The 24897-nt window shown below is 38.3% G+C and overlaps 1 protein-coding gene across 1 annotated transcript in view; it reads left to right on the top strand.

Annotated features, from left to right (window-relative positions):
* The first annotated feature begins 1370 nt into the window (after nt 1-1370).
* LOC127419917 (carbohydrate sulfotransferase 11-like) overlaps nt 1371-24897 on the top strand; it is a 43096-nt gene continuing 19569 nt past the window's right edge. Inside the window, exon 1 of the mRNA XM_051661737.1 lies at nt 1371-1851. Within this exon, the coding sequence (XP_051517697.1) occupies nt 1758-1851 (94 nt within the window). The 5' untranslated portion in view covers nt 1371-1757. The remainder of the gene's footprint in view (nt 1852-24897) is intronic.

Below are 24897 nucleotides of genomic sequence, written 5' to 3'. Positions count from 1 at the left end.
TCCTTAAATCCAAAATGTGGTGGCAAAAAATGCCCTCATTATGAATTCTTCTGTTTTTAATTTTTAACATCTGATATACAGTAGTTCTTTTTAATATAGTCCTAATTATACAAATGATGGCATAAAATATAAATTGATGTTGATTTAATTCTTAGGGTAAGAGGTAGTAATTCTAAAATTTGTGTTAAAGGGATAGTTCACCCAAAAAATAAAATTCTCTCATTTACTCACACTCATGCCATCACAGATGTGTATGGCTTTCTTTATTCTGCAAAACACAAACAAAGATTTTTAGAAGAATATTTCAGCTCTGTAGATCCATGCAATGCAACTGAATGGTGAACAGAACTTTGAAGGTCCAAAAAGCACATAAAGGCAGCATAAAAGTAATCCATATGACTCCAGTGGTCAAATCCATGTCTTCTGAAGCGATATATATGATAAGTGTAGGTGAAAAATAATTTTCTATATAGTTTCCTTTTTACTATAAATTCTTCTCCCTGCCCAGTGGGTGGCGATATGCTTGCTTCTGAAGATATGAATTTAAACACTGGAGCTGTGTGGATTACTTTTATGATGCCTTTATATGCTTTTTGGACCTTCAAAGTTCTGGCCACCATTCACTTGCACTGTATGGACCTACAGAGCTGAGATATTTTTCTAAAAACTTTGTTTGTGTTTAGCAGAAAAAAGTCATACACATCTGGGATGATTTTCGTTTTTGGGTGAACTATTCCTTTAATGAACCGATTAAGATGAGACACAGTTCTTTTTAATGGTAAAAAAAAAAAAAAATGCTTCATAAAGATAAAAGATGTCCCTGATGCCCCCCCCCCCCCCCCCCCCCCCCACCCCACACACACACACACACACACACAATGGTACAAACCTTACAGTCATCAAATGAAAAAAGTGGGGAGCAAACAATCACATTTTCCTGTTTCCACCAGATGTCACTAAAATCACATTATTTGTCAAAACGCATTTTGGACACATTTTGTTGTATCGTAGTATAGAACTGTGTCAAATAGATTTGTGTGTACAATATTCACACCGTAAGTTGTGTGTATGAGATTTTAAAATGGGCAAAAATTAGATGTTCCTTCTTTAAATGCTTTAAAAAAAATTTACTAGTTGACTTTCAGTCTGAAAAACACTGGTTCACCCTAAACGCTTCTGAGGAGTTGTTTACTTTATTAATTCACTTAGTGACGTTATAAAATGCGAGTTTTGCGTTCGAATCTCAACGAAGGGTTCCAATTGTGACGTCACTATCGCGGGCCCCCTGCGGGCCCCAGCTAGATGCTGGTGGGTGTGATGTCATAGACGAAACTTTTTAAAACAATGCCCTCCATGTTTAAGGGAAGTAGTTTAGTTCCACTGACAACAGCAACATGTGACGTACGGAGACAGAAGACATGTATATGATCAATGGAATTTATGCGTAATTTATTTACGCGACCGCTCGGAAAGCGTCGACTCGCCGAAATAGATTCGGAAATTTTTTATTTTATTTTTTTTATTTTTTTACGAGGGTTGAATGGTTCGTATACAACGTGGGACGAGCGGGTTGCTTCGGATGAAAGAGCGTTTCGGTTTAGTTTAGTTTTTTTTATATATATAAAGTAATTTGGTTTTCTGTCTAAAATGAGGAAGCCTCAGTATAAACGCTTTTAGGATTCTTCTTGCGACAAAAGCCCTTCTCGACCTCCGTCGCCGGGCGAGAGTCGGGCATCGTCCGTTATAGGAGAATCAGAATGATAAAGCCGAAAGTGGGTCGGATGTTTCTGGCGACATGCGTCGGATCGTTTTTCATTCTCATCTTGTACATCCAGAACATCTCAAGATCAGGTGAGTCTTACCAACAAACTTCTTTAAACGTACTTGAAGCCATGTTTCCATGATCTCAGTCTATATTGCTCATGGACTGGAAAGTCAAATTATTCGTTTTTAAATGCTTTTCCCTCTGAAAAGACCAACAAAACTAGCTTAAGCTAAGATGGTTTTAGCTGGTCTCCCAAGTTGACCAGCTAAAAAGTGCTAAAACCCCGTCTAAAACCAGCCTGACCAGGCAGGGCAACCAATTAAGGGGGCTTTAGCTGTATGTTTGTTTGTTTTTCTGCAGGGTTTGTTGTTTAGTGAAATTTAGTTTGGGGTTTGAGGACAAAACCTAATATTCATAAGCAACAGAAGTAAACAAAATGTTTTTATTATTATTATTATTATTATTATTATTATTATTATTTTTAATTACAAGTTATTTTAATCAGTGAACATTTCAAAAAGGGAAGTTGCTTAGATAACTTTTCACAAGCCAACTAAAGGTTTGCAGAGCAGGCTGTTTTTTTTTTTTTTTTTTGTAACAACACATGGCCACATCCTAATTCTTGCAGTGAAAACATCTAGCTAGGTAATGAAAATGCATGTTTCGTCATGTGGTTCCTCTGAGTTCTGTACATCCTAAATGTCTGGGGTAAGTATTTAGCATCAAGGATCAAGGCTACTCAGTGTTGTTTTGCAACATTCTGCCCTGGTGACTGAAAGGTTGTTGGTTCGAACCCCAACAAGGTAGAGACATGAACTATCACCCTTGTGCCATTGATTAAGGCTCTCCTCAGGTTGCACAAGAATGGGGCTTTTCCACTGCACGGTACAGCTCACCTCGACTCGACTCGACTCTGCTCGCTTTTTGGGGGTTTTCCACTGTGGATAGTACCTAGTACCTGATTCTTTTTTTAGTACCACCTCGGTCGAGGTTCCAAGCGAGCTGAGCCGATACTAAATGTGACGTCAAAACCCTGCAGATCACTGATTGGTCAGAGAGAATCGTCACTACCAGCATCACTGGATTTGCGACACAGGACATCAACCCGCTAGTTTTAAAGTTAGCAACAGTGACAGCAATATCATTTGTTCACATGACTTTCGAATTGTAAAAAGAAATGGCTGTGCGCAAAACCATGCCGTGGTCAATAAACAAGGTGCAGATGTTCCTCTCGTTAGCGACGAAGGAAACGAGGCGAAACAAAAGTCTTTCAGGAAGTGTCTCAGCTGTTGGCCGCACACGGCTACCACCGGACCTACCAACAGTGTAGGGAAAAGTTAAAAAACCACAACAGCCGGAGTGGTTCAAACAGAAGAAAGTGGAAGTGGTTCGACCAAATGGATACTATGGCAATAGACCAGCGAGCAATGCGAGGGAGAGTGCCCTGGACTCGGTGTTGTTGAAGTCCACAATGGAGGATGGTATGTTTTGTTACGTTAACTCTATATTCTGCTTGAAAGCTTCACTTTATTTAGTTGACCAGCTATTGGAAAGCTTGTTTCTAAAACAACCAGGCTAATTTAACTGTTACACTTGTGTAAAATCACCATGCAGCAACTGCTTTATGCAGCACAATGAGCTAGTAGCTAACATCTAGCGGTCGTGTTTTTGTTTATGGTCAGTAATGTTTGTGTCGCGTTTAAGATGATGTCACGGCAGTAGAGGTGGCGCAACTATGACGATCAGCCTATAATCCCACCCACGTTGAGTGGTGGAAAAGCAAGCTCAGAAAAGTAAAGCGAGCAGAGTCGAGTCAAACCATAACGTGCAGTGGAAAAGTACCAGAAATGTACCGTATGTCACTTATAGTGCAAGATAAATTACTTTGTAATAATTCATAATTGTCCAGAGTAAAAATGAAGGCATACAGAATTCAGTAATCTTCAAAAGCAGTGGTTCTAAACAGGTTTTGCTTCCCAACCCAGATTTTACATTGAATATCAAGCGGTGACCCAACACCAAAATTGCCTAAATTGTTTATCATACACAAGTAAACAAAAGACTTCTTCAAAATTAAACATTTAAATGTGTTAACTTTGCTCACAACACACTGTGGTCAGCACAAAACATGTTTATCGTTGCTACAAGTGAATCCTTCATTCATTGTAGTCTGTATTTGTTTTACCTTGCCTAGTTTTGTTCACGGTTTTCAAGAATAAGGGCATGTCATGCCACCTGTCCATGTCAGAATCTGCCTAATTTGTCTAGCTTCTACCTAGTGACAGATGAATTTGCAAAAAATACCATTGAGTTTGATTGGACACACAACATGTCATCTCAACAACAAAAGTTATGGGAAGCGCTGATGAGTTGTTGATTCTATTTACTTGATATTATGGTTAGTTGCATTTTGATATTTGCTTTTAGCATAGCATTTTCCCTGCTGTACGTGACCCTATCAGAACAGACCTGTGGCCCATTTTTGGGTCACACCCCACCACTTTTAAACCACCGTTTTAAAGGTCTGTTTAAAACTGCTTCTAGCTCATTTAGATCAGAGAATGACAAAGAGGAATTGAAATCCCTGAAAATTTGTTATCTCTCCCATTTGACAAGCTTAGGTAAAGTAGATAGAGTTTGGCAACACAGTCCAATGTGGATACGCATGCCACGTAACAGCAGTACCTCTGACATACTAAAAAGGGCATCAGACTGTCCTCTGAGTACACATGTGGACTTCAGCCTGTTCAGAACAATGAGGGAACAAAAAAAGGCTGTTCAAACCTGCTGGGAACAAAGCAGGGAGAGAGAAAAACTGCCCCTGGAATGTTTGGAAAGCCCCCACTGGGAGACACTGGGGCATTCCAAAACCTTTTAAACCCTTCCTCTGATGCCCGCGATTGCCTCGGAGAGGGACGGATCACCTTGAATGAGGTTAGTGTGAGATAGAGGCATGAGATTAGAGAAGGGGGAATGAAAGGTCAGTGGCTTTTGCTTTACCCCAGAGTTATGGACAGGCCTCAGAAATTACTTGCATTCATGACCGTGTATGAGGGTGAACCTGTGCTGCCTATGACAGTAATGAATGAAAACCACCTGGACAAGATCAGTGGAAGCATAAAGTTGTGATTCATGTAAGTTAATTTAGTGGAGACAATATACAGTGGGCCCTAAGAAGTATTTGGAAGCATTTAAACACTGAAGTAGGGGTGGGCGATATTACCAAAATCATATATCATGATATGAGTAATTTTACATCACGATAACGATATATATCATGATATAGTCATTTTTTTTCTGGAAAACCAATAAAAATCAGTTAACATAATAAATAACCATATTGTAGTGCCTATTTTTTGAAAATCTAGTCAGTGACATAAATACTTCTTAAATGAAAACTGCTTATATAATTTACTCCTTATTTAGAACTTGACAAAAATTCACAGTTAAAAATAAAATAAACACTTGGTTTTAAATCAGCCTTACCATATAATTCAATTTTAAATCAACCTTACCATAATAATTCATTGGACTCAAGATGGCGCCGAGTATGGCTGCTGTGTTGCGAGCTCCGACACAACATGGCAGTGTTTTGTTTGTTTTGTTCACAATTCTTATGTTTTTTGTCTTGAATGTTGTCTGCCTTATTGTCTACGACAGACAAACATTTTTGGACATTGGTTCAGCAATTTCACACCATAAACCGGACTTCAAATTCCTCAATGCCGACCCGCTGTTTACAAACATGCAAGCGGAGCCCTTTGTCTGGGCAGTCCGGACGCGGAAACGCAGGAGGAAAAGGGGAAACTGAGCCGGCGTTCTCATCAGAGAAAGACGACTCGCAAATTGACCCCCGCTACCTACTATTCTACTGGCAAATGTTCAGTCTCTGTATAACAAGCTCTGCAAGCCGAAAGCGCGGATCTCTTTCCAACGAAAGACGAGGGACTGCTGCATTATCTGCCTAACAGAAACTTGGATGTCTGCGGAGATCCCAGACTCAGCCATTGAACCCGCGGGGTTCTCCGTGCACCGAGCGGACAGAGCGAAAGACCTCTCAGGTAAAAGCAGAGGTGGTGGTGTATGTTTTATGATCAACAAATCCTGGTGTGATCAGAGGAACATACATTCTATCAAGTCTTTCTGCTCTCCTGATCTGGAATTTCTCATGCTTCTGTGTTGACCATTCTGGCTACCGAGGGAATTCACAGCGGTCATTATCACTGCTGTGTACATCCTACCACAAGCCGACACAGACCGGGCACTCAAGGAACTGTAAGGGAGTATAAGTGAGCAGGAAACCGCGCACCCTGAGGCCGCGTTCATCGTGACCGGGGACTTTAATAAAGCCAGTTTCAAATCAGTCGCACCAAAATACCACCAGCACATTAGTTTCAACACACGAGGGGACCGGGTTTTGGACCATTGCTACTCTCCCTTCCGGGATGGCTACAAATCCCTCCCCTGCCCACCATTTGGCAAATCGGACCACTCTTCCATTCTGCTTCTGCCCGCTTACAGGCAGAAACTGAAACAGGAAGCACCCACCCTCAGAACGATCCAGTGCTGGTCGGACCAATCAGACTCTACGCTACAGGACTGTTTTGATCACATGGACTGGGAGATGTTCCGGTCCGTCTCTGATGACAACATCGAGGTTTACACTGATAGCGTAATGTGTTTCATCAAAAAGTTCATGGAGGACGTAGTTCCGACCAGAACAATATGGATTTATCCGAACCAGAAGTGCGGACCTCCGCTTTCAATTCCGGGAACGCGGAGGAGCATAAACAAGCCAGTTATGCCCTCCGAAAAAATCAGAACAGCAAAACGCCAGTACAGGAACAAGATTGAAGGACAGTTCGACACCACCAACTCTAGAAGCATGTGGCAGGGAATTAACATCATCATGGACTTTGCTTGTTTTGAGGGAAATAACACCACCCTCGCGGAGAGAGCTCTCGCGGCCGAAGCTACAGAGGTTAGTTCACTCTCCGTCTCTGTAGCGGATGTAACCCGATCCTTCCGACAGGTGAATATCCACAAAGCCGCGGGCCCAGACGGCATTCCGGGCCGCGTCATCTGAGCGTGCGCGAACCAACTGGCTGGTGTTTTTACGGACATTTTCAACCTTTCCCTCTCTTTGTCTGTAGTCCCCACATGCTTTTTTTTTTTTGGTGGATGTTTATCCACCATTGTGCCTGTTCCAAAGCAATCAAAAATAACTTGCTTAAATGTCTGGCGTCCTGTTGCTCTGACCCCCATCATCAGCAAATGCTTTGAGAGACTAATCAGAGATTACATCTGCTCTGTGCTGCCTTTCTCTCTTGACCCATTGCAGTTTGCTTACTGCAACAACCGCTCCACTGATGATGCCATTGCATCTACAATACACACTGCTCTCTCCCACCTGGAAAAAGAACACTTATGTGAGAATGCTGTTTGTAGACTACAGCTCAGCATTCAACACCATAGTGCCCTCCAAGCTAGATGAGAAACTCCGGGCTCTGGGCTTAAACAGCTCACTGTGCAGCTGGATCCTGGACTTCCTGTCAAGCAGACGCCAGGTGGTTAGAATAGGCAGCAACATCTCCTCATCACTGACCCTCAACACTGGAGCCCCACAGGGCTGTGTTCTCAGCCCACTCTTGTATTCCTTGTACACACATGACTGTGTGGCAACACATAGCTCCAATGCCATCATTAAGTTTGCTGATGACACGACGGTGGTAGGTTTGATCACTGACAATGATGAAACAGCCTACAGAGAGGAGGTGCACACTCTGACACACTGGTGTCAGGAGCACAACCTCTCCCTCAATGTCAGTAAGACAAAGGAGCTTGTGGTGGACTTCAGAAGAAAAGACAGAGAACACAGTCCCATCACCATCAATGGAGCACCAGTGGAGAAAGTCAGTAGCTTCAAGTTCCTGGGTGTCCACATCACTGAGGAACTCACATGGTCCATCCACACTGAAGTCATTGTGAAGAAGGCTCATCAGCGCCTCTCCTTCCTGAGACGGCTGAGGAAGTTTGGAATGAACCGCCACATCCTCACACGGTTCTACACCTGCACTGTAGAGAGCATCCTGACTGGCTGCATCTCCACCTGGTACGGCAATAGCACAGCCCACAACCGCAAAGCACTGCATAGGATTGTGCGAACTGCCAGACACATCATCGGAGGTGAGCTTCCCTCCCTCCAGGAAATATATACAAGGCGAGGTGTGAAAAAAGCTCAGAGGATCATCAGAGGCTCCAGCCACCCGAGCCATGGGCTGTTCTCACTGCTACCATCAGGCAAGCGATATCGCAGCATCAGGACCCGCACCAGCCGACTCCATGATAGCTGCTTCCCCCAAGCAATCAGACTTTTGAACTCTTGATCTCCCACGAACAAAATACATCAGCACTGCACTTTATTATTATTATTACTACTCTTACTCTTATATCTCACACCGGACTGTCATAAATTATATTATTATTATATATATTCTCTCTTAACAACTTACTATCAACCGACAGCCTGAATGTCAATACAGTACAATACAACCTACTGTACATTCTATATATACTACTATATATACTTTTTTTATTTTTATTGAATAATGTGTATTTATATTGTGCGTACTGTATACTGTACAGTGTATGTTATTATTTGTATATTGTGTTGTGTGTAATTATGTGTATATTAGACTTTGTGTTGTGTTAATTTGATGTTTTTGTAAATTGGTATATGTCTCATCACTGTCACGACTGCTATATTGATCGGAACTGCACCCAAGAATTTCACACACCATTGCACTTGTGTATATGGCTGTGTGACAATAAATGTGATTTGATTTTGATTTGAATTTCACATTATGCCACATTTCGGACTGGTATGGTGTTGACCAATATTATTGTGAACTTTCCTCAAGAAACTCAAGATCTCTTCAAAGCAAAGTTACAAAGAAAATATTACATAATTTTAGTAAAAATTGTTGCAAAGAGTGCATCTTTTGGTTTTCATAATATTCTTTAGCGTGCTTCATTTTGAGGTGGTAAAAAAGATTGTTTGTATTACCACAAGTGATTATCGTTGAGTGACACAGTTTGCAGGCTTTTGTGAACATAGACCACAGTTGCACCTGTTTTAACAAGCTCCACTTCATTTTCTTGACTTTTCAATTGATTATATCAGCAATACAGATGTGCGGAGTAGTCAAGTGCACCTTGGCATGTTAAAGAGATGATCCAGGTATCTGACACAGTCCCGGTAGAGTGTGTCAGATCATGGTAGACTGCTGCGTCATACGCTATATAGCGCTCAGAATCGGCCCACAAAATTATAATGACAAAGAATCAACAACGAGTTTACAGGCGCGTTTGCGGCGTTGCCGATCTGCATAATTCCTTTAGTGAATTTGGCGCTAAACCAGCATGTGCAAATTTAACTCATTCTCCACTCAAGCCTGGTTTCAGTCTCACGTGAAGCGTGCCCACTTATAGATACGCAGTGCTGCACACATGGATATTTACATATCGCGATGTACACGATATAGCTAAATCTCTATCGGTTAACGCTTTATATCGCTGACACGATATATACAGTTGTGCTCAAATGTCTGCATACCCTGGCAGAAATTGTGCAATTTTTGCATTGATTTTGAAAATATGACTGATCATGCAAAAAAAAAAAAAAATTCTTTTATTTAAGTATAGTGATCATATGAAGCCATTTATTATCACATAGTTGTTTAAATCATAATGATAACAGAAATCACTCAAATGGCCCTGATCAAAAGTTTTCACACACTTGAGTGTTTGGCCTTGTTACAGACACACACAGGTTTAAATGGCAATTAAAGGTTAATTTCCCACACCTGTGGCTTTTAAAATTGCAATTAGTGTCTGTGTATAAATAGTCAGTGAGTTTGTTAGCTCTCACGTGGATGCACTGAGCAGGCTAGATACTGAGCCATGGGGAGCAGAAAAGAACTGTCAAAAGACCTGCGTAACAAGGTAATGGAACTTTATAAAGATGGAAAATGATATAAAAATATATCCAAAGCCTTGAAAATGCCAGTCAGTACTGTTTAATCACTTCTTAAGAAGTGGAAAATTCAGGGATTTCTTGATACCAAGCCAAAGTCAGGTAGACCAAGAAAGATTTCAGCCACAACTGCCAGAAGAATTGTTCGGGATACAAAGAAAAACCCACAGGTAACCTCAGGAGAAATACAGGCTGCTCTGGAAAAAGACGGTGTGGTTGTTTCAAGGAGCACAATACGATGATACTTGAACAAAAATGAGCTGCATGGCCGAGTTGCCAGTAAGAAGCCTTTACTGCGCCAATGCCACAAAAAAGCCCAGTTACAATATACCCGACAACACCTTGACGCGCCTCACAGCTTCTGGCACACTGTAATTTGGAGTGACAAGACCAAAATAGAGCTTTATGGTCACAACCATAAGTGCTATGTTTGGAGAGGGTTCAACAAGGCTTATAGTGAAAAGAATACCATCCCCACTGTGAAGCATGGTGGTGGCTCACTGATGTTTTGGGGGGGGTGAGCTCTAAAGGCACGGGGAATCTTGTGAAAATTGATGGCAAGATGAATGCAGCATGTTATCAGAAAATACTGGCAGACAATATGCATTCTTCTGCACGAAAACTGCGCATGGGACACTCTTGGACTTTACAGCACGACAGTGACCCTAAGCACAAGGCCAAGTTGACCCTCCAGTGGTTACAGCAGAAAAAGGTGAAGGTTCTGGAGTGGCCATCACAGTCTCCTGACCTTAATATCATCGAGCCACTCTGGGGAGATCTCAAACATGCGGTTCATGCAAGACGACCAAAGACTTTGCATGACCTGGAGGCATTTTGCCAAGACGAATGGGCAGCTATACCACCTGCAAGAATTTGGTGCCTCATAGACAACTATTACAAAAGACTGCATGCTCTCATTGATGCTAAAGGGGGCAATACACAGTATTAAGAACTAAGGGTATGCAGACTTTTGAACAGGGGTCATTTCATTTTTTTTCTTTCTTGCCATATTTTGTTTTATGATTGTGCCATTCTGTTATAACCTACAGTTGAATATGAATCCCATAAGAAATAAAAAAAAATGTGTTTTGCCTGCTCACTCATGTCGTCTTTAAAAATGGTACATATATTACCAATTCTACAAAGGTATGCAAACTTTTGAGCATAACTTATTGTCATATCACCCAGCCCTACACTGAAGTCACACTTAAAATGTATGAATTTCAATGCAGAACTTTACTTATCTTTATTTTTATTTTATTTTTTTTAATTACCCTTAACTAACTGGACTGGAGATCATTTTTAGTGGGTGTATGAAGCCAGTTCCCCTCAAATTCACCCAGGTGTACTAGCAGAGTAACCATGGCCCAACTATGGACATGTTCCACTACGGTGTCTGAATACTTTTGTCTTAATTCTGAAGAGTATATCTGTAATATAACTTTAAACCTAACAAATTTCTTTCTTTAAAGGAATAGTTCACCCAAAAATTTTCTCATCATTTACTCACCCTCATGCCATCCCAGATAGGGCTGCAACTAACAATTATTAGAACGATTATTCGACTATTCAGCGATTATCGCAATGATTAATCATTAGCTCTTTACCGATTATTCAGCTTGTGCCCTGGCTTAAAAGGTTGTATTAATTGTGCTTACTAACAATAAAGAGGACAAAATCATCTTTTAAAAATACCTCTAAATGACATTCACTGAATTAAAGGGAAAAAAAATACCTTTAGTTTAATTCAGTAAAGAAATTCACTGCAAAAAATCCTATTGTTATCAAGTGTTTTTGTCTCTTTTTCCATGCAAAATTGTCTAAAAATCCTTAAAACAAGATACATTTATTTGAGAAGCAACATATATTTATACTTGCTTTAAGAGAATATATCTTAAATATAAGTGTATTTTGTATTTAAGTGTATTTTTTTCACTTGGTTATACTTCTTTAATTGTAATACAATTAATTAAAAATTAATTTAATTTATTTATCACACATTTGCACATAAACAGTGAAATTCTTTTTTTTTTTTTTTTCACATATCCCAGCTAAACTGGGGTCAGAGCACAGCGTCAGCCATGATATGGTGCCCCTGGAGCAGATAGGGTCAAGGGCCTTGCTCAAGGGCCCAACAGTAGTATCTTGGCAGTGCTGGGGCTTGAACCTCCAACCTTCTGATCAGTAACCCAGCCTTAACCACTGAGCCACCACTGCCACTGCAAGTGCAGTAAAGACAAAATATACTTATATTCAAGATCTGTTATCTAAAAGCATGTCTAATTAACTTATATGCTGCTTCTCAGGTGAATGTATCTTTATTTTTAAAGGATTTTTAGATTGTGACGAGGAGGAGGACTGCATTTATCCCTCTCCTCGGCTGATTAGCCTGACTGGGGGCCGGGCGTGTGTAGTCACGGCCCGACCCCACCCTCCTCCTCGTCACATAGATATTTTAAAATATTTGTATTTTTAATATTCTATTCAACATTCTCAGATAACAATTTTTTCTTCTGCAGTATAGTTCCTAAAGTAAATGTACGTTGTTTTAAAGGAGTTTTAGATATTTATATTGGAAAACAAGCCAAAACAAAAACATATCAAAAACGTATTTGTTGCAGTGTATAGTGTAACCTTTCTGTTCACTTCAATCCATCTTTAACTCACAAAAAACAAACTCTCTCTTAATAAAGCTGTGTATTGCCAATTTTCTTCACAATAAGAAATGCACAGTGACGCATATATTATGATTCAATAAGTTGCGAGCCATCATGTTATAATCTAGCTGCATTAAGTGTGCACGCTCAAGGGACGAGCATCCCCGTGACACAGTGTGCCTCAGCCGGGTGCAGTTTCAATCTCTCCCCCTTAGATCGGGACACTTTGCGCAACTCATAGAAGAGGCACTGACTGCACAGAGAAATGCCAGTTTCGGAGTTTGCAGTTATTTACATGATCTGCTTCCGGATTATTTGAACTTTAATAAAGCTATAATGCATTAAATATAACTGCATTAAAGATGTAACACCGGGGTGTTTCCTTTAAAGATGCTCGTCATGCAAGTTTTGCTTCAGCGGAGCGGCAGCTCCAGCTCCTTTTATTCCACAACGAGAGTGCTTCTGTCTTATTTTGTATTTTTGCATTATAATTCCCTCATACTTTGTGATCTACATCACCTGAAGCTGTTTGGAAAGTTTAGAGCACATCTGGACTGTGAGCTGTGTAATTCCTCCTCTCCTCAGTCAGGCACGAACTGCAGTGCTGCTCTCGCGCATCATCATTAGAGTTTAATGTGATGTCATGTTGCGTTAAATGAGATCAAAGGACTATTCAACAATGAAAAATGTTAAAATTTTTTATTGTCAATGTTGTTGATAACGTTGACTAATCGTTTCAGCCCTAATCCCAGACGTGTATGACTTTCTTTCTTCTGAAGAACACAAACGATAATTTTAAATTCTGTAGGTCCATACAATGTAAGAGAATGGTGATCAGTCCTTTTGAAGTCCTTTACAGAGCTGAGATATTCTTCTAAAAATCATCGTTTGTGTTCTTCAGAAGAAAGTCATACACATCTGGGATGGCATGAGGGTGAGTAAATGTGAACTAACCCTTTAAGAAAGTGTGATTGTACTAGCATTCTTTAAAGTAATTGCCATTTGGTTTAATATGTTGTTATATAATACAAATACATTCATAAATGTGTCTTAAGTGTCCAAATACTTTTTGGTGACTTACTAAATCTGGGTGTTTCTTCAACTTCGGGCAATTTCATGTCCCATGGGTTGATGTTTTTATAAAATAAACAGATTTCATCTTTTTTCTTTTTGTTATATGACATAGTTACAAATAAACTGACAAGGATACTTTTTACTTTTCCAACTTTATTGGTACTTTTGAAATGACTTTTATGTACAGATTGTACTGTTTTAGTCATTTCCCAGACACAGGCTTTCAATATTAAACTATGAAAAGCCATTACAAAAATACAAATGATTACATGTTTAAACTGATAATTAAAACAAAGAGAGAAATAAACAAACCATTTCAATATTTATTGTGTAAAAATGATTTCTATCAATTAAAAACTCTAAAAAAGCCCCTAATACCTAAAAAAAAGTTTCTGTATTTGTTAACCAAGTTGACAAGTGTCAGTGAAAAGCATGCTTGAAACGAAATATGGAACAAGTGAGTATTTTTTATTAGATTTCAGTTCCAATCAAGCTGTAATTTTGCCAAATTATGTTAAAAGTGTGAAAATATTATTGTGTGTATTTAGGATGCATAAAATATTATCTATGAAATTAGCTATAGCAAAACAAAGGAGTCTGCCATTTTATTGTATTTTTTTATATATTTTAATTATTGTTTTTTTATTTTTTTATTTTTACAAATGTCATTTCCATCAGCGTTGTTTCCTCCACTAAATTCTATCAAACACCATACAGAATTTAAGATATGGTGCAAATGACATGACTTAATGACTTGAAAATGAAAAAAGAAAAAAAAAAAAGACAAATCTCTAGTGATTCATGTATATGCACTATTTATTTAAAAAAAGAAAAAAAAAAAGTAAGGGTTTAACGAGACTTTACATTCTAAGAAGTCCACAGTGCTAAAAGTGCTTGAAGTTGAAGAAACACCCATCTGTGTGTGTGCATATGAGGGCATATTTGTAGGTTATGAATACTTTCTAGTGCATTAAAGACTTTGTAACAAAAAGAGAGAACATAAAAGTGATAGCCAATCTCTTTTTTTCAATTTTGTCAACAGCACCTCAATTCTCTTTCTCTTTGCCCAGAAGACACAGTAGACTTGAGCCAAGTTCAGGGAATACAAAGTGTTTTGGTGAAAGTTTTATTATACAGCTAAGATTGTACGGCTGGCCAGAATTTAGACAGCCTTTTTTACAAATTAAATGAGTAATCCACTTTCCCTGACTCGATTTGGCCCCTGCTATTGCCTAGACTTGTTAGTGTAGTGAGTAGAACTTTATGGTACATTCTGCTCAAAATATTTCAGGATGTGACCCTTGAAAGTGCTGCTGCCAGAGGCAAACAGCTTGTGTATTACAAAAATGCCATTTGTTTCTTCTTACGATGTACCTTAACCAGATGTTTTAACACATGCTTTTGTGAAGATGGTGCAACTGATGTGTGGGATTTAAAATGCTTTTGAATTTGTCTTTCTCTTTTCTCATTGGTTCTATCACAGAGAGAAATTTACTAAAACACGTAATGCAGTGGCGAAACACATTAATATTATGTGCTGATAATATCAAATATGAGCACTCATAATGTTAAAAATAACAAAAAAACAAACTAGCGCTGGATCGCCACTTATTATAACACACACAAACGAAATGGAAACTCCTGCTCAAGAACTGGAGATGTTTGATCTTTTGCATTAGTCACTTACCTGATGAAAGCTATTTCAAAAAGTTGGGACAAAATTGGTAAAGGCAAAAAGCGGTCCCACCAGTCCCACCGGTAAATGGGATATGCACATATGCTAGGGATGCCACAGTGTGAGTTTTTGATGGTTAGATTTCCGTCCGAGAAAAAAATCACAGTTAACCAGTTTTACGATCATCTGCAAATTAGTACTGATACAAAAAATGCATATCATATCACAATTTAACGTCTTACTGGACGTATTTCTGGGATTCGCTAAGGGCAGCCCTATAATAAGAAAACGGATAAATACACAAAAAATAAATAGGAGATATATAATTAGAGACACTCCAATCTAGGGTACACCGCTTATGCACACCCCAAGCTCACTGATGTGCTAATGTAACCGGAGTGCTTCAAAAGTGTACATACAAGATTATTGTGGGTGCACAACATGTAGTTCACAGCATCCATCCAGCATCTGCAACAGTTTAGTAAAGCAATCCGTTGTCTGTCGGACAGCCTGGCATAAAGAACTGGCAACAGACTCTATAAAAATACTGTCCACAACACCTTACAAATAAACCTGTGTGACTATGCATAATAACAGGTACATTGCTTACAGCAGGCAATTTAAAGTCCGATAATGACTAAAATTGACATTTAATGTTGAATATGTGAATATACACAAGCAATGCTTTAAATAATGAGTACGATTTTAAGATGCAACTTTTCAAAGTTTACTCGCTGATAGTAACAACACGCAATGCACCGCATGCTGTCAGCACGCTTAAACATTATAAAGTCGCATCTTTTAAATCACTTTAAAATCACCACAGCAAAAAATTATTAAACTTACTAGTTTGTTGTTGGACGGCTAGTGGAGCATCCTGACCCATTTGTAGGATGTGTACCTTTCTATGACTTCTGTCCCTCGTGTTCAGTCAGTCATTTAAATGCTCCCAAACAGCTGTTTTTTCTTTTTGGTGGATATAAGTCTGGTAGGTCGAATTCCTCTGTTATATTTTGTAATTTGTGTGTAGACCCAGTTTCAGTTAAGTTTAAAAAGTTTAATACATTTTAAAAGTTCATGTTCAGCCTGTGACACCTGGCCATCAAGTACCATGCGGCCACCATAGCAACAGCTCCAGTACCCACACATGTACAAGGGTTTTTCACATTTAGTCTTACAAAATCTTCTTAGTAACCCTTTTAGTTATCCCTAACAAAGGCTTGATGGACATGCATTCGGAAACCAGATGTTTCGCTTTCTTTTACACATCAGGCCTTTTAACATTAATATCATGGTTATGTATACGCTCTGGGTGGGGTAAAGTGTTACGCTTTATGGTTAGGTTTAGGGATGACATTTGGGTTATAAAAACGCAGTTATGGATTATCACGGAACAAACTGTAGTTGGGAACTACAAGGATAAGAGGGAAGCGACTATCATTGGTAGGTGTATAACTCGTACTATTTCCTATGAATGAACTGGTACTATTGTGACAAATTCTCATGAGATTGGATTGGAATCTTGCAATTTCCCTTTTCTTTCTGTTGATATGCTTCTTTTTACTTCAAGCGAACAACAATAAAACTTGGAATGCAAACGATGAGGTACAACCAATAAATATTTAGTGGTTTGTCCATGAGAAACATATGAAGCTCTTTCCTTTTCTGTACGTGCCTAGTGAGTCAGAGCAGAGATTAGATGCTCAACTGGACCATAAGTAAGCTTTTGTCAAAGGCCCTTGGACCATTTCCAGTAAAGTTGAGAGTTATTGCTTGGCTCTCAGCTGCATTAGAGTCACATCTGCTGACTAAACAAAACTTTGGTCAATTTGGAGCTAAGGTCCCAAATCTTATGATGACTCAGTCCTTTATGAAGATTCTGTACCTTTCTATGGACATAGATTTTGCAAGTCTCCCAGCTAGAGATGCATCATGATGGTCGACTAGTCATCCAACAACCGTCTCGTTGATCAGTCAATACGTTTACATGCGCATTTATAATTGAGCTACAGCGGGTTTTTGCGTTTGTGATTTTCAGTGATTTTCCATATTGAAAGTAGGGTTAGCTTTAGGTTTGGGTTAGGGGGTAAAACATTAGGAAAAACCCTAATAACATTGGGCCTCATTCATGAAACTTTCGTAAATATATGAGTAAATTAGGAGTAATTTGCGTGTAAAATGGACCTTCCCGAATACGTTCTGCCAGTTTCACAAATGCTTTGTACTCTGGTTCAGTTTACAGCGCATCGCCAGCATCATTTGTGAAACTTCTATGGTAAATCATGATTGGAACAGTAATATACTTGCAACTGGAAGAATCTTCAGAGAAATTAATAGAATGTCTGAAGAAGATCTTTGACCGAAATGCTGTAAGATATTAAAGATTTGCAAGCTATATGACAGTGTGCAGGCTTTTTCTTTTTTGTATTGTGTATGCACTTGCCTGCAATGTATTTATTTATGTGTAACTTAAATAGCATTAACCATACATTATCAACTGAACGTGATTTACTGATGCCTATACAAAATTATAAAACCTAAATTATAGAGCTCATATCAAATAAAAAACCTGTCCATCCAGTCACATTAGAGGGCATTATTATTTTTCTAGATAAATCAAGCACTTCTGCTGAAAAAAAAGTTATAAACAGAGTTGGGGAAAAAACAATGATACTTTGAAAAAAATAAATTCAAGCAGTAAATTTTTTTTTTAGGCTAGTATAGGCTATGGTTTAAAAAAAAAAAAAACCTTTTTACAATTTTTTAAGGTTAATTTCACTCATTTAATCATTAGTTAATTTTTTCATTACTTAAAACATAGTCATGGCAGTTTGCCTGAAAGAACACAACACGTTCGAATGTTTTACACATGATTTAAATGTGGTCAGGAGCAGATGCAAATTTCGTTCATACCAACTAACATTTTGAAAACCCGAAAACTTTCATGACGTCAGACCGGCTTTTTGTTCCATTCTGTTGCACACCGTCTAGCTGTTTTTAAACGCAACACTCCATAAGAAAATGTCTGTTGGGGTCAGTTTATCCTGAAACCAATCCTAATTATACAGGGCTTCCTTAAGTCCGATTCGTCAACTAGTCGTTGAGGCAACCCACTGACTTGTTACTTTTAAAAATATGGAGTTTTCTATCATATTGCTTATCGCTACTCCTAGCATCATTTGCAAAAGCTTCAGTGTCCCAGCATGTTTTCATTCTTCTCTGATAAAGGCTAATAGTGTGGCTGCTGAATGTGCAGTAAAGTTTTATTGCTTATCTTAACATCAGTTATTGCTTCTCATGTGTGCAGAGGTAAGATTGCTGACTTCCTCTCACATCGCACTTCTTTTTGCTTGTCTAGTTTGACAGAGGCTGTCCATTAAATCTAGTCAGTTAAGCGTAGTTTCACTGAGCTCCCTTACAGTTTGCGCCGATAAAACTGTGCATTTAAAGGTAAATGTAAAATGATTGTAATACATCATGATTAGGGTGATTTGGACCAAAATTCGAATTGTGATTTATCTAGAAAAATATTGCGATTTTCATTTGAACTGTGATAACTGTTGTTAACATATCAAAAAAAAAAATTTAACAAAAAAAAAAAAAAAATCATGGGCAAACATGCTCTACTGCTTATAGAAATACTGTTACCTCTTAAAAACAAAGATGTTATTAGAAATTATTATTTATATAAAAATATTATTACATGTATATAAAAATAAATTATTATTGAAATATATTTTGTTTAATATAAACAACAACTTTTTTATTATTATGATTATTATTATAAAACAGTACCATATTTATGTAATATTTTCTAAACCTGCATGCGGCATAGCTATTATATATCGAAAGTATACTCTTTGACTGCAAGCAAATATGAACACATTCAACGCACTGCTCAAGCCCAAAGTATACTTCGATTTTGATGCGAACGTTCAGCGTCTACGTACAGTCGAAAGTGAGCCTGTTAAAGTATACTCCATATGACTGTGCGCGCATACACAGGCGGTTGGCACAAGCGTGCTATGACTGCTATGAGACACCAGACTATTTGTTTTCAGTAGTTTATACCCATAAAGATGTCTTTATATTCCTTCAGACTTGAGTTATACAAATGCAGGTACGTCCTGACCTCCTCTCACACACGCTCTTGACATGCACATCCACTGTTGTTGTTTTTACCATCGTCTCCTGATGTTTACTGGCGATCTTCTAGCGCTTCTTTGTAACAGAAATGCTCAAATGTGAGTGTTGCCACCTTGTGGACCCACTAATTCGTACAAATAATTCCAGGGGCATTCTGCGCATTCAGAGACGTGTGGTTTGAAAAATTGGGCTGCAGGCGTTCAGTTTTCGAGCACTCCACTGATGATGAGATTTGCGTCACACATCTGACCGAAGTATACTTTGGGCTTTGAGATACTCTTTTAGTACAGTCAACGAGAGGCGCGTGCACCGATGATGTGCACAGATTAGGACTGTCCGCACAGACTGTGCTGATGACAACATTTGCATCTTGCATACTGCTCATGTTCCGATCAGCAACGCGGACAACCGAAGTATACTTTTGTCCTTTAACACTTCAAAGAACAGAGCTGCGCACTTAAAGTGCAGCGAGCAGCGTGTTCAGACTATTTATTTATTCAAATCGCAGCCTTTGTGGTTTGATAATCTCACTGTCATATCACGATTTTGATTCTATTTCAATTAATTGTTCAGTCCTAGTCTTGATTGTAACATTTATATGCTACAGTCTCTTCATTGCTGCCTGTCCATTACAGAATCAATTTTAAGCTGCTACTGTTTGTTTTTAAATCGTTAAATGGGCTGGCGCCGATCTATCTCTGTGACCTGCACATACATAAGAATTCAAGTTCACTTAGGTCCTCTGATCAGATGATTTTGACCATTCCCAGGTCCCAGTTAAAGCTAAGAGGCGATCGTGCTTTTGCAGTCGCAGCCCCGAAGCTTGGAACAGTTTGCTCCTGCACATAAGAATGGCTCCTACTTTATCTATTTTTAAATCTCAATTAAAATCACATCTTTTCTCTCTGGCATTTGGTCATACAGAGTCTTGATAAATGATTTGTTGTTTGTTCTTCATTGTAAACTTTTTATTTTTCTCTTATGTATTATACATTTTTCATTTTATAATCTTTCATTGTACAGCACATTGGTCAACGGTCTGTTGTTTTTAATTGTGCTTTATAAATAAATTGTTGTTGTTGTTGTTGTTGTTGTTTTATATAAGCTTAATGGTTTTAATGGTTTGTCTTAGGGGTGCACCAATTGATCAGCCACCGATCAAAATCGGCCGATATTTGTCTTAAATCCGTGATTGGCGATCGGCCGATCGTGCCTAGTATCAGGGCCGATCTTTTTTGCAGCACACAGGGAATCACACATACACTGCTACTCTAATAAATGAGCACTTGCTCAGCCCTTGAAGCATGACAGAGTGGCCTTTGGAGGGTGAGTTGTTGGCACTTCTAAGCATTCACGAATTTAAACTTTCAGACATTATGTAATTCACATGAATATGCCATTTTGGTTTTAAAAATGTGTATGAATTACACGTGTATGAATATTAAGTTGCCCATTTTCTAGAGTCATTACGGTAGTTATTCTGACTCTTTGCACAGTGAGCAGGAAGAGGATAAAGAGGCTGCTAACGAGTATAAAAATGAATTAAACAACAAATAAACTTGCGAATACAAATCTGAGTACACGTGATGTAATGTGAGTCGTGACAGTCGGACGTTGTGTGGAGCGATAGAGACTGTTTGAGCAATCATGAGCACTTTCAGCTTCACTCCCTTCAACATGAGCGCTCTTGGTGTCAATCAAACATGCGGCTCTCCATGTGCTCAATATCTCATCATCAGTCACTCATCCCAGCGCTATTCTGTGAGGATCCCAATTTAAATCCGATTAATGTTGGTCAAAATACCACTGTTGGCCTCAGATTTCCTGATCGGTGCACCACTAGTTTGTCTTGTATCGAAAAAATGCAAGGACATTTGTAGAATTTTCATAACATGCCTGCCTTCATTCTAGTAGGATATTTTAGTTTAGGAAAGGAGTGATATTGGCTATATGGAATACAAGCTTACTGCTTACTTAACACTGCATTAATACTGCCTACTTTAAAAAAACAAAACAAACATTTCTCATCGTTAAGTAGTTGCACAAACCTCCCACACTCATACACTGACCATTCAGGAAAGTTCAGAATTGGAATTGCACTGGATATGTCCAATAATTCAGCCTAAATTGTTTACACATTTGTTTTGTAGGGCGTTTCTGCTAGAAAAAGTGTACATCAATCATTAACCCCTTGTTTTTGGGGTAAACCACCCAGTACACACTAATGCATGAGTTTTGAAGAGAGACCTGCATTTAAAGGTATTGTCCACAAAATGAAAATTCTGTCATCATTAGATCACCCTATTGTGCTTCTAAACCTGAAAGACTATTCTGTGGAACACAAAAGATGGCGTTCGGTAGTGTTTTTTTTTTTTTCATACAATGAAAGTGAATGGTGACTGAGCCTGTCATTCTGCCTAACATATCCTTTTGGGGTCCATGGAGGAAAGAAAGTCATATTGGTTTGGAACAACATTATGGTGAGTAAATGGTGACAGAATTTTCATTTTTGGTGAACCATTCCTTTAATGCCCTCTTGCTCAGTATGTTCACAGATTGAAATGTAAACTTCCTGCAAATCCACTTTCTGATTCATGTGTTTGGTATAGCATCATCAGCCATTGCTAGTTTTGTCCAGGCATTATATTACCCATAAAATGACATAACTCCGTGAGCTGCACCGCTCTAGCGCCAACTTTCCCAACAGTCCTGTTTTATATTTTATGAGGAACTGCATGCAAGATGCTTTTGATTTATTGTGCTTGTGAAAGGGAAGGGCACTAGGCAGCACTTCACCAACTCTTTCAGTCTTTTTGTCTCCCTTCAGGCATCCCAGGCCCAATAAAACTGGACTCAGACTGGAGATGTAGTTTAAAGTGAAGTGTGTTTTTTTTTTTTTTTTTTTTTTTTTTTTGGCGCCTCTAGCAGAACAAACAAACAGATTGTCCCGCCCCAAACTCATGCCATTAGTTAAGCCAGTGTTATGTCAGGCTGGTCGGGATGCTCAAACAAACAGAGTAATGTTTTGATAGGAGTCACAGTGTTAAACATTTCAGGAGAAATAAACTACTCATGGCTTACTTATAGATGTCTTAACATATTAACCTGGGATATGAGAAAGTATTTTAAAATCAAAATAAATTGAACACTTCACCTTTAAGCAAGGGGATCAGAAATTTGGATGGCTAGTTCACTTAATCCAGATCAGAACAAATAAATCATGCAATGTGACTAGGTAAAACGGATTGCTTGGTCGCCAAACATGGTCGCTCGACATGGTTTCGAATATTAGGCAATTCCCTGGAGTAAATATGTTTGAGGGTTACAAAGGTTTTGCATTTGCTCTTGTGTTGGTAATTTTCTCACTTTTAGGATCGAAAAAGGGGAAAAAACTGTATATTAAAAAAAAAAAAAAAAATAGGGGGCAACTTCCAGCCTAAAAAGGAATTTTGGAATTTGGGATGAACAGTCAAGGCTCTGTGTTAGTCAGGCATAGAATGACACCCTCAAACGGAGTCTCTGTGGAGAAAGCAAGAGAGAAGCCCTGCTTTTCTTCACCTCATATCATATTACAGCCTGCCATACAGTTCTAAATCTGTCTCTCTTCTCAAAATTTCAGCTATAGTTATGAGAGTAAAGTTCATGCCATGAATGAAATACTGTATAGTACAACCTGCTGTGCCACTGTGAGTGGACGTAACTCTATCCAAATATCTGATTAAGCACATTTCTCATTCTGCAGTGGGTTTTGCTTTATGGCACATTGAGATGCACATGGGAGTTCTGCTTCTAGTTTTCTTAGGGCAGAAAGGAAAATGATTTCTATAGTAAGATTACCTATTCCTTTTAAATGATTCACCAAGGGACAAAACACGGCAATATGTAAATGATTTAAAAAAAACGACAACAACAAGGTAAAAACAAAAAGAGAATTTTGGTTCTCATTAGCAATCCAGCATAAATTGTAATTAAGGACAGTAATTAAATTATTAATTCTCAATCATGTATTTAAAGGAATATTCCAGGTTCAAGATGAGTTAAGTTCAATCGACTGCATTTGTGGCATAATAAAAAGGCTGTATGTAAACAATATGCGTGTTAATATGATTTAGTATGATAAAGTCACTTACCTTTTTTGTGTAAAGTTATATCCAATTTTTACAATAGGGGAAATTTGACAACTGGTATACATTTTGGATTATCGTCTCTATCGTGGTTACGGAAAATCGCCACCGCGTGGCAAGACGTGCACCTCATTCTATTCACGTAACATGTAACGGCTTCACATGAGACTGAGAGAATTGAAGAAACAGGGTTTTTAAGGCACTGACCATTTTACAGTGACCACCCAAACAACAATTTGGGCCGGCTAAGCAAATTAAATGACCATTCATCTCACTTTCTAAATGTGCTTCTCATCTGACATGAGCAGCTGTGTTGCACGTGACTGTTGTGCGCACTCTGGATCATGCAGTATGCGCAAGTCCACTGGGCTTCCCGTTCATGCTCCAGAGACAGGAGAGTGCAGAGCAGGATCATTCGCACAACTCAATTCGGGTACTGTCTTGCGACAAAAAGCCACAAAACAAACTGTAAAAACAAAGTGAAATTTAGCATTATGGTATGTTGATTTAAAAACAAATTTAGCTATTTGTTTTTTTTTTTTGTTTGTTTGTTTTTTTTTACTTTAGCCATGTTTGTCAAGTTTCAAATAAAGAGAAAATTATATAAGAGGAAGTAGTTTTCATTTATAAATTGAATTCATTGACTGGATTATGCAAACAGGCATTATAGGCATTACAATACGGTTATTTAATATATAAACCACCTTTTTTATAGATTTTTTTATTTATTTTTTTAAAGAAAAATGTAACATCATTTTATATATATATTTATATATATCTCGTTATCGTAATCAAAAATTATTCATATCGTGATATAAGATTTTGGTCAAATCGCCGACCCCTAATATTAACATTGTACTGTAATTTTGGGCACAAAACCAGCCTCCTTTTCAAATATGTTATGGTACTTTTGCATGTTTTTGTATTGATTTATGATGATTTTAATATTCTCAGTCCAAAAATCTGTTTCTTTAATTGTATGTCATTTCACAACTGCCATAGCATCTCATAGCACCCAGAATTACTTTTTGACACATACAGATATAGAGTAAATTAAACATTCTGTTACAGTGGATATTCTGAGTAAGGTGTTTATATGACTAAAAATTTCTGATTAATACAAACATATGTTACTGATCTTATTTGGATTTCTGCTCATCCGAATGTTGGCTTAGTTGGAATATTGCCGCATAATCTGAGTCAAGTGCTTCCTGGTACAAAAAGTTTACTGATAAACTGTCCTATAGTGAGATGTCAGAGACAATACATTTTGGATTGATTCTTGAAATACGCACACAAAATTCACTATGTCCTTTTCATCTGCTTTTTTACGGGAGCTTCTATACCAACTGGATTCTGGTAATTGCTGCTTGCAGTTATATTTTAAAATGTGGTTTTCCAGTAAAGCTTTTTGGATAAAT

This window comes from Myxocyprinus asiaticus, chromosome 29 (genome assembly GCF_019703515.2).
Source record: "Myxocyprinus asiaticus isolate MX2 ecotype Aquarium Trade chromosome 29, UBuf_Myxa_2, whole genome shotgun sequence".
Taxonomy (NCBI): domain Eukaryota; kingdom Metazoa; phylum Chordata; class Actinopteri; order Cypriniformes; family Catostomidae; genus Myxocyprinus; species Myxocyprinus asiaticus.
The sequence above is the reverse complement of the archived record's forward strand: the minus strand, read 5'-3'. Positions and strand labels throughout refer to the sequence as shown.